Source organism: Cervus canadensis, chromosome 4, assembly GCF_019320065.1.
Source record: "Cervus canadensis isolate Bull #8, Minnesota chromosome 4, ASM1932006v1, whole genome shotgun sequence".
In the NCBI taxonomy this organism is placed as follows: Eukaryota; Metazoa; Chordata; class Mammalia; order Artiodactyla; family Cervidae; genus Cervus; species Cervus canadensis.
In genome coordinates this window covers 16596633-16611247 of record NC_057389.1, presented here as the reverse complement: position 1 = coordinate 16611247, position 14615 = coordinate 16596633, and the positions used below count along the sequence as shown (strand labels likewise).

At 37.4% G+C, this 14615-nt stretch overlaps 1 protein-coding gene across 1 annotated transcript in view; it reads right to left on the bottom strand.

Moving 5' to 3' along the window:
• KIAA0825 (KIAA0825 ortholog) overlaps positions 1-14615 on the bottom strand; it is a 436774-nt gene that overhangs the window by 197256 nt on the left and 224903 nt on the right. Inside the window, exons 16-17 of the mRNA XM_043464655.1 lie at positions 9938-10162; positions 669-1077 (exon numbers count right to left, since the gene is read on the bottom strand). Of these exons, the coding sequence (XP_043320590.1) occupies positions 669-1077; positions 9938-10162 (634 nt within the window). The remainder of the gene's footprint in view (positions 1-668; positions 1078-9937; positions 10163-14615) is intronic.

Sequence of the window (14615 nt, the reverse complement as noted above, 5' to 3'; positions counted from 1 at the left end):
AAGACTAATTGTAAGATAGCAGGACTCTATGTACACATTTAAATTCATCAGGGACCCTTAAAAATCTCTGCAATACCACAAATCACTTAGCTCTCAGTGACAAACCTAGGAGAAGGCTGACATTTTCATACAGAAACAGCTGGGTGTGTTTATAGCTTGAGTGTGATATGCCCCGGTTGCCCTCTGGGATTCTTACATTACCAGATGAAAAATGTGTACCTTTTTGACAATCAGGTACACAGAAAGCAATAAAGAGCCTTTTATACCCATTAATTCCTTCTTAATTTAATCTCCATGGACAATCCATTTACGAAAAGCTCCAGGCTATCCACGAGATACCTGTTTGCACATTGAAAAGGAGTGAAACCAAATTCTCCTGGGTTTAACCACCACCCTTTTAATCAGAAACCTTGAGATGGGGACTAAACATGTATAGTGTTGCAGTGTATCAATGGGGTTCAAATTTTAATAAGACAAGGAACATTTAACCATCCAGGGTTTGATGGAATATTTATCTTTGCCTGTATTCATCAAAGTTCCCATGAAGTTAGCAAGATGGCCATGGCTGCTTATCTGACAATGTTTTGAGGTGGTGGTTGTTTATGGGTGATTTTGTTTTTTTGTGAACGTGTCTGATGAAATTCGGGGAAAGAAAAACATAACTTTACCATTCGGTGCTCAGTTTCCTTGCTTTCAACAACTGGCATTCAATCCAGTTGGGTTTCTGCTGCTCGATGCTCCGTATAACCTTTTGGGTCATTTGATTAGGGCTACCCGTCTGCTCTCCCATGATGCTTTCCAAACACACACAGACTAAACCGAGTTTCTCTTTACTCCATCTGTCAAGGGAGGCACCTGTTAAAAGTTCCACAGTGTTTCCATCCTCAAATATCCGACATATAATTACAATCAAGTTCCAGACAAGCAGGCCAGCTTTCTTCAATTCAACCAAGTTTTCTGACATTTTTCTCTCAGACAGAAAAAAGAAGTATTTAATTGGGGGAGGCAAACATGCAATCACCGTAGGTAACTTGCTGATTACAATAGATACTGCCTGAGCAGCAAGCCTTGTGAAGCCTGGGGGAGAAAAGAAAGGAAAGGTATGATTAATATTAGCATTTGCGTTCCATCACTGTGTTGTGTTGAGTGTTGTGTGGGGGTGTCTAATTTTTGTGGAGAAAATTGTTGAGGAGAGCAAGTGCCTGACATATTCTGACAGAACTCTACTGGGGTCCTCTGCAGTCCTGCCCAAAATTCCCCAAGTCCCCAACTTAATTTTTCCTCCCAGAAATGATTAGAAAATTCAGAATTATTACTTATATTTTTATCTATTACGATTGTAGGTTTAAAGGGCCCAAGGTCCTCCTAATTAATAAATGCAAAGATACCCATGCTGCTCCTTTTTGTGGCCTTTGGCACTTCCTTAAGCCTTTCTATTCCTCTCCTGGCATCCATGACAGAATCATTCCAGCTCTTGCTGGGACTGGCTCTTCTTTTAGTTTTCAGCTCAAATGTCATTTCCTCTGAGAGCCTCCCCTAAGATCTATGTAAGACAGTCCCTTCATGCCCATCCTGGCATGTTCCAGCCCCCAGTCCCTCCCTGTCATTAGACCCCATTCTATTACCTTTATTACAGCACTTAGCATCACTTTATTTTTTCATTATCTGTCTCCATCCACTAGAATATAAGCTCCAGGAAGGCGTTAGGACCTCATCTCTAACAGATGTTGGGTAAATACGTGTTGAATAAATCAGCCAACAAACTGGTTCATGTGTATCTCTACTACTCTGCTTCTTTATGTTCCACGCTAGTTCCACTTCTACTAACACCTCTTACCTGTATTTGCTAAGCCCTTGGCCTGTTGACTGAAGATTCTATTCTCTCTCACTTAACGTTATTTCTCTGAAGGATTTACTCTTCTCCTCTCTCAAGATCAGGGTTTCTCAACTTTGGCCCTACTGGCATCTGGGGCTAGAGAATTTTTCGTTGCAAGGAGCCGACCTGTGCACTGGAGGATGTTTTGGTGGCATCTTTGTCCTCCACTCACTAGATGCCAATGGCATTCTCGTCAACTGTGGCAAAAATGTCTCCAAAGCATTGCCAAATTGTCCTCTATCTTTCTAGTTGAGAACCAGGATCATCTTCTGGATGATTCTAGAACCTTCAGTCTTGGCCTTTCAACCACTCCAGTTCCCTGATGGGCATTCTACTTCTCTGTCCTAGTCATCATTAACTCAACCCATAACCAAATTTGGTTTTAACCAAATTCATTGTTTTCCTCCCAACTTGCCTTGGCCCTCTTGACCCTCCCATCCTCATTTTCTTCTTTGCTTTTAAAATGTTTAAATATTCTTCCTAATCCTTCATACAAGGCTAGGGACTACACTGATCAATCTTCCTACTCCATCATCTCTGACATGCAGTTCTGCCTGACTGTGACCAGGGCTACTACCTATTCAAGCCCGCCCTCACAAGTGGTATCTGGACTATCGTAGGAGTCTCCTAACCCATCTCTCTGCCCCAGACAATGCCCAGCTGTAAAGCCAGATGCATATACTAGTACCTAACTTTGTTAACTTCATTACCTAACTTCTCTGCTACAATTCTTTAGCTGTTTTCCACTGTTATGAGATCAGTCTCTGGAGCATTGCTGTCAAAACACTCTACAGTCTAGCCGCAGGCAGTTGCGGTGAACCTCATCTTTGTCTCATCCTCTTTGCTCTTAGGCTTCTGACTATCTCATTATTCTCACATGGAAGGCCCTCGTGCTTCAGAGCTCACTCATAACCTTCAACTTTTGGTTCAAAGTTCTTTCCTCCTATGAATTTATCTGGACATGTTACCCATATGACTGCGCTGTAATTAGGTTCATAAAATGCCATGTTGTATTATCTTTTGCATTATCATCTATCATTGTTTGTTATATTCTTATTTATATATTCATGAGTTGTCTTTACAACTAGACTAAAAGCTCCCCAAGAGCATGGAATAAAATCTCACTCCTTGAGTATCTCACAAAGCCAGACACAGCATTTTACTCCACTATGTACATAGTTGAATTTGAACACTGGAACAGAATGAAAGCCTAAAGAAGGTAGCTGTAAGTTCTTCAGAAAAATAGTTTTCACTGAACAAAAATAACAAAACACTGTGAAAGATTTCTCAAGATATTTGTGACATTTTAAGAAGTCACCCTGTGGATTTTGGAGACCATCATAACAAACAACCCAATCAAAAAATGTGCCCAAGACCTAAACAGACATTTCCCCAAAGAAGACATGTTAGTTCGTGTTAGTTGCTCAGTCGTGTCCAACACTTTGCAACCCCATGGACAGTAGCCCACCAGGCTCCTTGGTCCATGGGATTCTCCAGGCAAGAATACTAGAGTGGGTTGCTATTTCCTTCTCCAGGGGATCTTCCCAACCCAGGGATCAAACCCAGATCTCCTGCATTGCAGGCAGATTCTTAACTGTCTGAGCCATCAGGGAAACTCTCAAAGAAGACATACAGATGCTCAAGAGGCACATGAAAAGATGTTCAACATCACAAATTATCATATGAATGCAAATCAAAACTACAATGAGATATCATCTCACACCAGTCAAAACGGCTATCATCAAAAAATTCACGAACAATAAATGTTGGAGACTGAGTGGAGAGAAGGGAACCCTCCTACACTGTTAGTGAGACTGTAAGCTGACACAGAGACGATGGAGAACAGTGAGGAGGTTTCTTTAAAAACTAAAAACTGAGCTACCATGTGACCCTGCAATCCCACTCCTGGGCATATATCCAGAGGAAAATAAGGTCCAAAAGGATACACGCACCCCAGTGTTCATGGCAGCACTGTTTACAATAGCCAAGACAAGGAAGCAACCTAAATGTTCACCAATAGAGGAATGGAAAAAAAAGAGATGACACACACACACACACACACACACACATAATGGAATATTAGTCATTTAAAGTAATGAAATAATGCCATTTGCAGCAATATGGATGGAACTAGAGATTGTCATACTGAGTGAAGTAAGTCAGACAGAGAAGGAGAAATATCATATGACATTCCATATATGCAGAATCTAAAAAGAAATGAAATGAACTTATTTACGGAATAGAAACAAATTTACAGACTTAGAGAATGAATTTATGGTTGCCTGGCGGAAGGATGAGGGAAAGAGATAGGGAGTTTGGGATCAACATGTACACACTGCTATATTTAAAATGGATCTATGTACAGCACAGGACCTACTGTACACACAGGCAATTCTTCTCAAAGCCATGTGGCAGACTGGATGGAAGCGGAGTTTGGAGGAGAAGGGATACATGTATGTGTATGGCTGAGTCCCTTTGCTGTCCACTTGAAACTATCACAACATTATTACTTGGCTATACTCCAATACAAAATAAAAAGTTGAAAAAAAAAAAAGTTACCCTGCCCTTAAAAAGTACAAAGCTCTTGGAAAACATAGGTCTGGTCTAGTGATTCCTCAGAAATTCACGACAACTTAAGAATGATTTTCAGAATTAACTGGATCAGTGTTTTTATGTTTGTAAAAATTGTATTGGGTCCAACATATCTCAGAAGATCTTTTGTAATTAAATGAATAAATAAAAAAGTGTATAGTTCAGTACTTTGTAAAAAAATAGTTCCTCAATAAATGTCTTCTTTTTATTCAAAAGTTTAGATGAAGCTTGAAATATAGATAAAGCAAATTAAGAAACCACTCTTATCAGTGTTCTTAAATTATCTTAAACATTTTATTGTTCTTTATGTGTTTGCATCTCATATTCCCCAATCTGCTGCCAAGTATTTGACTGAAAAGATTATCTCTTATATTCTGTTTATCCTAAAGAAGGCTTATCTGCACATCCTGAGTAAACATTTGACAAGATAAGTAGCTATCAGGTAAAGATTAACAATTCTCTTCACACCTGTATTGCTACTAATTACAAAATCTGAGAAAGGCAAGTACTCAAATCTCCAAATACTTTATCAAAACTTAGGCAAATTCTAGTCAGAACCTTTAGACCAATGACAAATCCATTCTACTGATCATAGGGTCAGGGCTTGCCTCGTAGTTCAGACGGTAAATAACCTGCCTGCAATGCAGGAGACCTGGGTTCGACCCCTGGGTTGGGAAGATCCCCCAAAGGAGGACATGGCAACCCACTCCAGTATTCTTGCCAGGAGAATCCCATGGACAGAGGAGCCTGGCGGGCTGCAGTCCACGGGGTCACAAAGAGTCGGACACGACTGAGCGACTAAGCACAATCACAGGATCTCTGCATCTACGACGATGCTGGCAACACACCAGGATGGGTCTTCTACGAATGCCACACATTCATTTTTCTGTCTCTATTTAAATAAGCTGACTTCCTTTATATGTAATATATTGTAAGAGTCATCCCAATTTGATAAAGTGTGAAAAAATGTATGTCCTAGAATGGATGCAATGTTCAGTTCAGTTCAGTCGTTCAGTTGTATCCCACTCCCTGTGACCTCATAGACTGTAGCTTGCCAGGCTTCCCTGTCCATCACCAACTCCCCAGCTTGCTCAACTCATGTCCATCAAGTCAGTGATGCTACCCAACCATCTCATCCTCTGTTAGCCCCTTCTCCTCCTGCCTTCAATCTTTCCCAGAATCAGGGTCTTTTCTAGTGAGTCTGTTCTTTGCATCAGGTGGCCAAAGTATTGGAATTTCAGCTTCAGCACCAGTCCTTCCAAAGAATATTCAGGGCTGATTTCCTTTAGGATTGACTGGCTGGATCTCCTTGCTTTCCAAGGGACTCTCAAAAGTCTTCTCCAGCACCACAGTTCAAAAGCATCAATTCTTTGGTGCTCAGCTTTTTTTAATACTCCAACTCTCACATCCATACATGACTACTGGAAAAACCATAGCTTTGAATATGACATTGAATGCGACGTGAGAGGTACATTTATATACTTATCGTGTCTTCCTTCTTATGCATAGACTACTGATTGTAAAAATATATTTTGGAGATTATAAAACATGCAAAAAATGAAATTTACAATGAAAAATGTAAAGACAAATAATGTCTTAAAATTAACTTTTAAAATATTGTTTACTAATGGTATCAAATATCGACAATACATTATTGAGTGAGGATAATGTGATTTTATATGCTTTATTCTTTTAAAAATCTGGGCTTTAATAGTTTGTAACACATTGAATCAAGTGTCAGGTTATTTAGTTTGATTCAATACTCGATTTTAATGACTGTCATAGGTGACAAAGTCACGACATGAATATACGTAGATCCACATGCAACCTGTGAAATCATGGCACTAGTTTTTCAATCTTAACCACCAAAAAGACAGATGTTGCCGTTGAAATCAGACTAATGAATATTCATCACCATTATGTTAATTAATTGTTCTTGCAACAAACTGAAAATATTTCATTTTTGTATTTTTAAAAAAATTTTTGGCTGTGCTGGGTCTTTGTTGCAGTGTGACTTTTCTGTATTCACGGTAATCGGGGGCCACTCTCCAGTGGCAGCGCGCGGGCCCCTCACCCCCGCGGCTTTTCTTGTTGCAGAGCACTGGGCTCTAAGGCGCGCAGGCTTCAGCAGCCGCAGCCCGGGGGCTCAGCAGCTGTGGCTCCCGGGCTCACGAGCACAGGCTCAATACTGTGGCGCACGAGCTTCGTTGCTTCGCCGCGTGCAGGAATCTTCCCGCATCAGGGATGGAACCCGTGTCGTCTGCATTGGCAGGCGGCTGTCCACCAGAGCCATCAGGAATGCCCTCATTTTTGTACTTTTAAGAAAAGTATTCAAAAATAGCTGAAACACTTATTTGGAACATTTTTTAATCATGCTAGAAAATTCTGTGCAGCGATGACATTTTTATAGGTGATACTCACTCTTATAAAACTAATATTTCTGGGTTTTACAAAATAAACTATCTGAATGACTTCTGATAACACTTGGCATATTTCTGCCATCACTTTCTTTCTCAACAATCCACGTGTGAATGATGCCTGGAATGCATTTTCTCTGCGGGGCTATCTCTGTTTCCTCTCCAGAATCCATTGTTTTACTTAAAAACAATTACTCCTGAGTTTTTCCATAAAGCATTCTTTCTATTTAAAAAGTAATTTAGTGGTAAGACAATACATTCTCTGGAATATCTTCCCTTTGGTCATTGTCAAAGAAATAAAACAACTAATTCTTTGTGTATTTGCTTTTAGGAAGAGAATTCTTTGCATATTCGCTTAGGGAGTGAACACCTAAGCTGAGCTATATGAGAAACATCTGAACTTCCATTCACTTCTTCGGTAAATCTCTTACAATGTATAATTTATTGTACTATTTATTTTTTTAAATCTTCAGTGTTTTCCATGTTCCATCATTTTCACTATGTCAGGAAGGACAAATGTTTCCTTAAGCTAGCGACTATTCGTCTTTTAAGTTAGAATCCTCAAGAAAAAAAAAAAAGGCCCCTAAGCACTTCATGATTTAGATGAATTTTGCCAAGTACTGAATTAAATATCAATCAACTTAAAACATCTTCATGTTTGTGTGCTTAGTTTTGAAATCTTTGGCTAATCAAGATGACTTCAAACTATATTCAGCTAATACCTCAAGGCACAATACTCATTTTGGAGGGATTCATCTTTAACAACAAAGTATGGGAAGCCATGCTTCAGATGGTGTTCCCACTCTTTTTTTATTTATTTTTGGCCAAATCTGATCAGATTATCAGTGTTCTAACCTATAGTATGGCTGAGAAACAGTTTGTGTTAGAAACAGTAATTTTCCTAAGTGTGAGTTTTTTTACTTTCTCATTGTTTGTTTTCCCTTGGATTCCTAGTAATAGTTTTAAACTGCAGTTGATTTGTTGATTTACAAGAATATGTTAAAGCCACTTGTGTGTTTTGTGAGGATTAATTTTGTGAAAACTAGATTCTGAAATACAAAGGACAACCTTAATTGATTGCAGAATGATGAAAGCTAATGAAGGAGTGAGGTTACCCTGTATATGCCCTCTCTAACAATAATGTCCCCAACACGTGACTGGCCTGCTCACAGACCCAGGGAGAATTCCAATAACAGGCTCCATATGAAATTTCAGTAGTTTTGCTTGCTGTCTTCTCACCCACCAGAGAATTAATTGTCTTGTACACCTCGGGAGGTGTTTGTACCTATTTGTAAACATTTATACTAGTCTTCAAGAATCAACAGGGGATCTCTTATTGATGGTTTATCCATGACCCAGTTCCAGTACCTCATATGTAGCAGTAATTGACTTAGTGTCTATCTATTGAATGAATAAGTGACTTAATGTCTGGCATGAACATGTTATCTATCTTGTATGTTGTAGGGAAACTAAAGATTGAGTAATTTCAATTTAATAGAGGACAGAAATGAAGAACAATGGTATTCTCCTATTGTCACATCCTGAAATGCACAAAATGCTTTATAAGGTCACTTTCCTCCACCACTTTCTTTTATAATATTTATATGTGATTTGGCACTCCTTCGTGCCTCTCTAAGTGTTGTATGTCTACCCTAAATGACAATTTTATGAAAAAGTATTATTTAGTAAGGAAAACCATAAGAACTGGTATCGATCAATACAAACTAAGTTTTTTGGGGCAGGGGTAGGGGCGGAAACCAGAGGCCCTTTGAAATGTTATGGAAGAATTCCAAAATAGTTGTAGAAAAAAAAAAATTGTGAAGAGACCAAGTTGAAAGACACAAACAAAAAACTGCTACTCATATGACATGATATATAAACTATAGATTATGCCTCCTATATTGCTCAAAATCTATGAAATATCCCAAAGCTAGAAAGGGGAGATGGCAACAATTCTGGTGAGGAAGAACTTAAGTAACGAATATCTGACATTTTCCAATTTGAATTAAATGGCTTTACTGGATTCAAAGGCAGTTTAATAGGGTTTGGACAGAATTAAAGCATTACTATGAAAGGTCACTGATAGATAACGGATTTGAGTCTTTAATATAAGGTTGCTGGATAAGATTCACATTATTCAGGACCACTATGGAGAAGGATGAAAGAACAGCTACTTTCCTCAACTGGATTTAGATTTAGCAGGAGTATTTTACTGTTCAGCTAGAGTGCTTTACTGTTGAGAGTTTCCTTACAGTTAGTGAAAAAATATTCTTCTTTAAAGATGAAGATAAAAAGGAAAAGATGTTATTTTAAAATTTTAAAGAAGATTCATGGATACAAACAGATAAATAAGATACATCCAAAGGAACCTTGTGAAATTCTTGGAAAGTAGAGACATCCAGATAGGAAGAAGCTAAGAAGAAAGGACTTGATTAATAAATGAATAATATAGGTCATTGATAATTCTTCAGTACACTTGGTAGCTTCATTGCCCTGAAGAGGAACAACGTACTGAATCCAGAACCATAGGTACTGGGGGGGAAATACCCTGTCAGAAATATACATGTAGCTATTAAATGCGGTGCTATTCTTTTTACTGAAAAGCTACACATGTAGGTATATTAAAGAAAGAGAAGAAAGTAATAATTGGTAGTTGTACAGGAAAAACTTCAAAAAAGAATAATTAAACTGAATATCAGAGCAATCCTCTTGAAAATATGAATTTTGGATTCCTCAATAGGTTTAAAGGAAATCAGTCAAAATTATGTGACTAATTTGAATACTGACATGAACACAAAATATCACAGAAAATTGTGAATTGGTAGTTAAAAAAAGAAGATAATCATTTGAGTCATTTTCATTTCTAGGTTGTGGGTTTTTTTTTTTTTTATCATATGGCTCACAGTAATGAAAATTAGGAATCCTAAATATACATGGTAGAAAGGAGACTAATACAGTTTACAAATCTTGTAATTTTTAGAATGTTACATGTTCTCATATCCCAGAAAGTGTGCTTCTTTAGGGACATGTTCTTAAAGAAAAATAAATGTACCTTTGCTTGATTCTTTCCTTTTGGTGTCTTTTGGAATATAATTCCATTCTTTGGGAATGCTGTCACGCAGACATTCAGGAACACTGTGCCTGTTTAGGTTCATCTCACAGTTGCTCCCAGAGCTCATCACAGATACTACCTGCCGCACGACGTCCTTGAGGGCCTGGGTCAGGGCAAGTCTCAGGCATCGGATGACCTCTACCTCGGACTCTCTGCGTGTTGACACTTTAAAATCGGACAGTATATTACAGTTAGCAGAATCAAAAATATTCTGTGCCCTGTTCAATTAAGAATTCACCTTCTCAGTAATCTAATTCAAAGCTGAAGGAAAGAAAAGTTGTTTTTAGCCTAGAGATCATATGATTGATAAGTAGTCCATGAACATTTGGGGAAAAAGTTACCCCTTGGTAATCAAGGGAATAGTAGCCAGAATAACAGTGAATGAAAGAGTATTTGCTAGTACTTTGGGGACTCTACTGGTGGGTATATAACTTGTATAACCTTTTTAGATGATACATGGACAACAATTGCAAAAGTTTTGACACTTACCTGTTAACACATTTACTCCTTCTCTGGAAATTTATCCTAAGAAATTAATTATGATTATGTAAATAATAAAATAAAAGGTTGGAAATAATCTAAATGTCCAACAACTAGGGATTTATTTAATTAACTTAGAGCTTCCCCAGTGGCTCAAATGGTAAAGAATCCACCTGCAATGCAGTTGACCTGGGTTTGGTCCCTGGGTTGGGAAGATCTCCTGGAGGAGGGCATGGCAACCCACTCCAGTATTCTCACCTGGAGCATCCCCATGGACAGAGGAGCCTGGCAGGCTACAGTCCATGGGGTCGCAAAGAGTCGGACATGACTGAGTGACTAAGCATAGCACATCCATCTTTGCAATAAAGTCATATTGATTAGTAAAAAAAAAAAAAGGCAGCTTAGAAGATAGTATGATATACTATTTTTATTTAAAAAATACACATTTACATACACATAGAAAAGAATTAAAAGATATACTCTATAATGTTAAAAGTGATTATCAATGACTAATGGTATTTCAGGTGATTTTCCTTTTCCTTTCCTTCTTCTTTGACTTTTTCTTCCCTCCTTCCCTCTTTCCTCTTTTCTTTCTAATAAGTATCACCTGCAATGATTATGTGTTACTTTTGTGATAAATACAATAAAAGTTTTTGTTTGTCTTAATGACGGGGAAGTTCAGGGATCACTATTTGAATTAATAGAGAAGAGCACCAATATGATTTTCCCCCTCAAATTTCAAGGTGATATTTCTCAAATGACAACCCATTGTAAAAACCACCGTAGTGCTGAAACTAAGAGCTGGACTTTTCAAAAGATAAACAAAATTGACAAACTTTTAGCCAGACTCATCAAGAAAAAAGAGAGAGGGGTCAAAACCAATAAAATCAGAAATGAAAAAGGAGAAGTTATATCTGATATCACAGAAATACAAATGATCCTAAGAGACTACAATTATATAACCATATAATGGACAATCTAGAAGAAATGGACAAATTACTAGATATGTACAATATCCCAAGACTGAACCAGGAAGAAATAAAAAATATGAACAGACCAATTACCAGCAATGATACTGAATTAGTGATTTAGAAAAACTCTCAACAAACACAAGTCCAGGACCAGATAGCTTCATAGGTGAATGCTACCAAACATTTAGAGAAGAGGTAATATCTGTTCTCAATCTATTCCCAAAAATTGTACAGAAGAAGGAATACTTCCAAACTCATTCTGTATACAAGGCCAGCCTCACCCTGATGCTAAAACTAGACAGAGATATCACATAAAAAAGAAAAATCACAGTCCAATATCATTGATGGATATAGATGCAAAAATCCTCAACAAAATGTCAACAAACTGAATGTTGTTGACACTAAAAGGATCATACACAATACGAAGTTGGATTTATCTGAGGGATACAAGGGTTTTACAATATCTGCAAATCAGGGACTTCCCTGGTGGTCCAATAGTTAAGAATCCATCTTACAATGCAAGGAACACAAGTTTAACCCCTGGTCAGGGAATTAAGATCCATAAAGCCCGCACGCTGCAATTACTGGGGCTGTGGACTCTGGAGGCTGTGGGCCACAACTCGAGAGCCCGGTGCCCAAACTGCTAAGCCTGCACAGTACACTTACAAGATCCCACGTGAGGTAATGAAGAAAACAGTATGATGTAAAAGATCCCACGTGATGTAATGAAGATTCTGCATGCCATAACTAAGGCCTTACTCAGCCAAATAAATTAATTAATTAAAACAGTTTTTTTTTTTTTTAAAGAAAAAGAATTCCAGAAAAAAGTGGTAGTAGGGGGAAAAAAGATAAAATATCCTGTGAGAACAGCTGAAAAATTTCCAAATATGATAAAAAACTAAACATTATCAGATATAAGAAGCTCAACAATTCCTAAGCAGAATACAAAAGAAACCAAAACAAAGCACATCATAATTAAATAGCTGCAAAGTAGTGATAAAGAGAACAATCTTAAAATGAACGATACAAAGAAGACACATTTTATAATTGGAAGCAAACACTTTAAAACCTAAACTGACTTATCATCAGAAACAATGCAAGCCATAAAATAGAAAACTGTCTTTAAAGTACTGAGTGAAAAGAAAATGAAAGATAAAAAAAAAAACAAAACCTCTGAACCCAAAAGTCTATGTCTGATGAAAAATATTTCAAATATGAAGATAAAGCCTTTTTTTCATGCAACCAAATCAAATCAAATGAATTGATGGCAGAAAAATTTTAGTACATTAAAGGAAATACTTAATGAAGAAGGAAAATGATATCTGTCAGAAACTCAGATCTACGCAAGTAAGAGTACCAGAAATGATAGATAGATGGACAAATATGAAAGACTTTCTTCCCATTTTTAGCTTCTTTAAGCTATAACTGACTGAAACAAAAGTGAAACAATAGATTGTAGGGTTCATAACATTAGTAGAAATAAAATGAATGATGACACATGTAAAGAATAGGAAGAGTAAACAGAAATATACTTGTGTAAGATTCTTACATTATATGTAAACTATGAAGAGTCAAAGATACTCATCACAAGATGTAAAACTTGGAACAACTACCAAAATAAATATAGAATTATATCTAATAAGCCACTAGCAAAGAAAAACTTTAATATTGAAAAATATCCAGTTAATCCAAAGAAGGTCAAAATAGATGTTAAAAGGAACAAAGTTGGGGCAAACAGAAAACAAAGAATAATATAGTCATGTAGCTCCAAGCGTCAGAACAGGGATCCACACTTAGACATGGATTTGATCAATTGTTCACTTGATTTCTGACAAAAACACCGAAGTAATTCAAACTGAGAAAGAATAGTGATTTCTAAAAAAGAATGCTGGGAAAATTGTGTATCTATGTGAAAATGTATGGTGGTGGTTTAGTCGCTAAGTCATGTCCGACTCTTGCGACCCCATGGACCGTAGCCTGGAACGCTTCTCTGTCCGTGGGATTCTCCAAACAAGAATACTGGAGTGGGTTGCCATGCCCTCCTCCAGGGGATCTTCCCGACCCAGGGATCAAACCTGCATCTCCTGTGGCTCTTGCATTGCAGGTGATTCTTTACCACTGAGCCATCAGGGAAGACCTCTTTAAAACTCAATAAGACAATCTAATTAATAAATGAAGAAAAGTTTTAAACAGATATTTTACAAAAGAGTTTTTTCAAATGACCGTTAAAAACATGAAGATGTGTTTGACATCATTAATCACCATGGAACTGTAAATTAAAGTCACAGTGAGATAATAGCATATACTCCTTAGAATGATTAAAAGCAAAAAGGCAATTCCAAGTGTTGGTGAGGGCACAGAGCAACCCAAACTCTCTCACGTAACTGGTGGGAAGGTAAAAGGACAAGATTACTTTGGAAAACAGTTTAGTAGTTTCTTATAAAGTTTAACTCACAGTGGGTGCTAAAGACATGTATTTCTCTTAAAAGTAAAAGGGAGTTAAGGAATAGAGCGAAGCACAAAGTAACTTATGCTTTGATATTTTCATTTGCCCAACTAAATATTGTTGACCTACTTTGACAGTACAGGCCTGCAATGATAGCTACCAAATCTATTTCTCACAGAGTGTACTGGCCTTTGAAATGCCCACATGAGGTACCCAACTTAATTGTTTTTTTTAATAATTTTTATCTTTTGTAATCTTTTTTTAAATGGATATTTTCACTCTTGTTTTTCTTCCTAGTTATGTTCATTCTAAGGAGTTATGTATTGCATTTCTAATTATTAAACCAGTTTACATATTTCATTACTGAATTCATATATTCATAAAGCAAATGTTTCAAAAAGTTTAGTCTAATAGAAAAAAATAAAGAGAAATAACAAGGCCTGTGATCAGAAGTTCCATTTTTTTGTTCTGATTCTACAATTTAATCAGTGAACAATCTCAGGCAAGTCTCTTAACATCTCTGGCTGTGCTTAGTCACTCAGTTATATCCAACTCTTTTCGACCCCGTGGACTTTAGCCTGCCAGGCTCTGCTGTCCATAGGGATTTCCCAGGCAAGAATACTGGAATGGGTCGCCATGGCTCCCTCCAGGGGATATTCCTAACCCAGGGATCGAACCCAGGTCTCCTGCATTGAAGACAGATTCTTTAGCATCTGAGCCA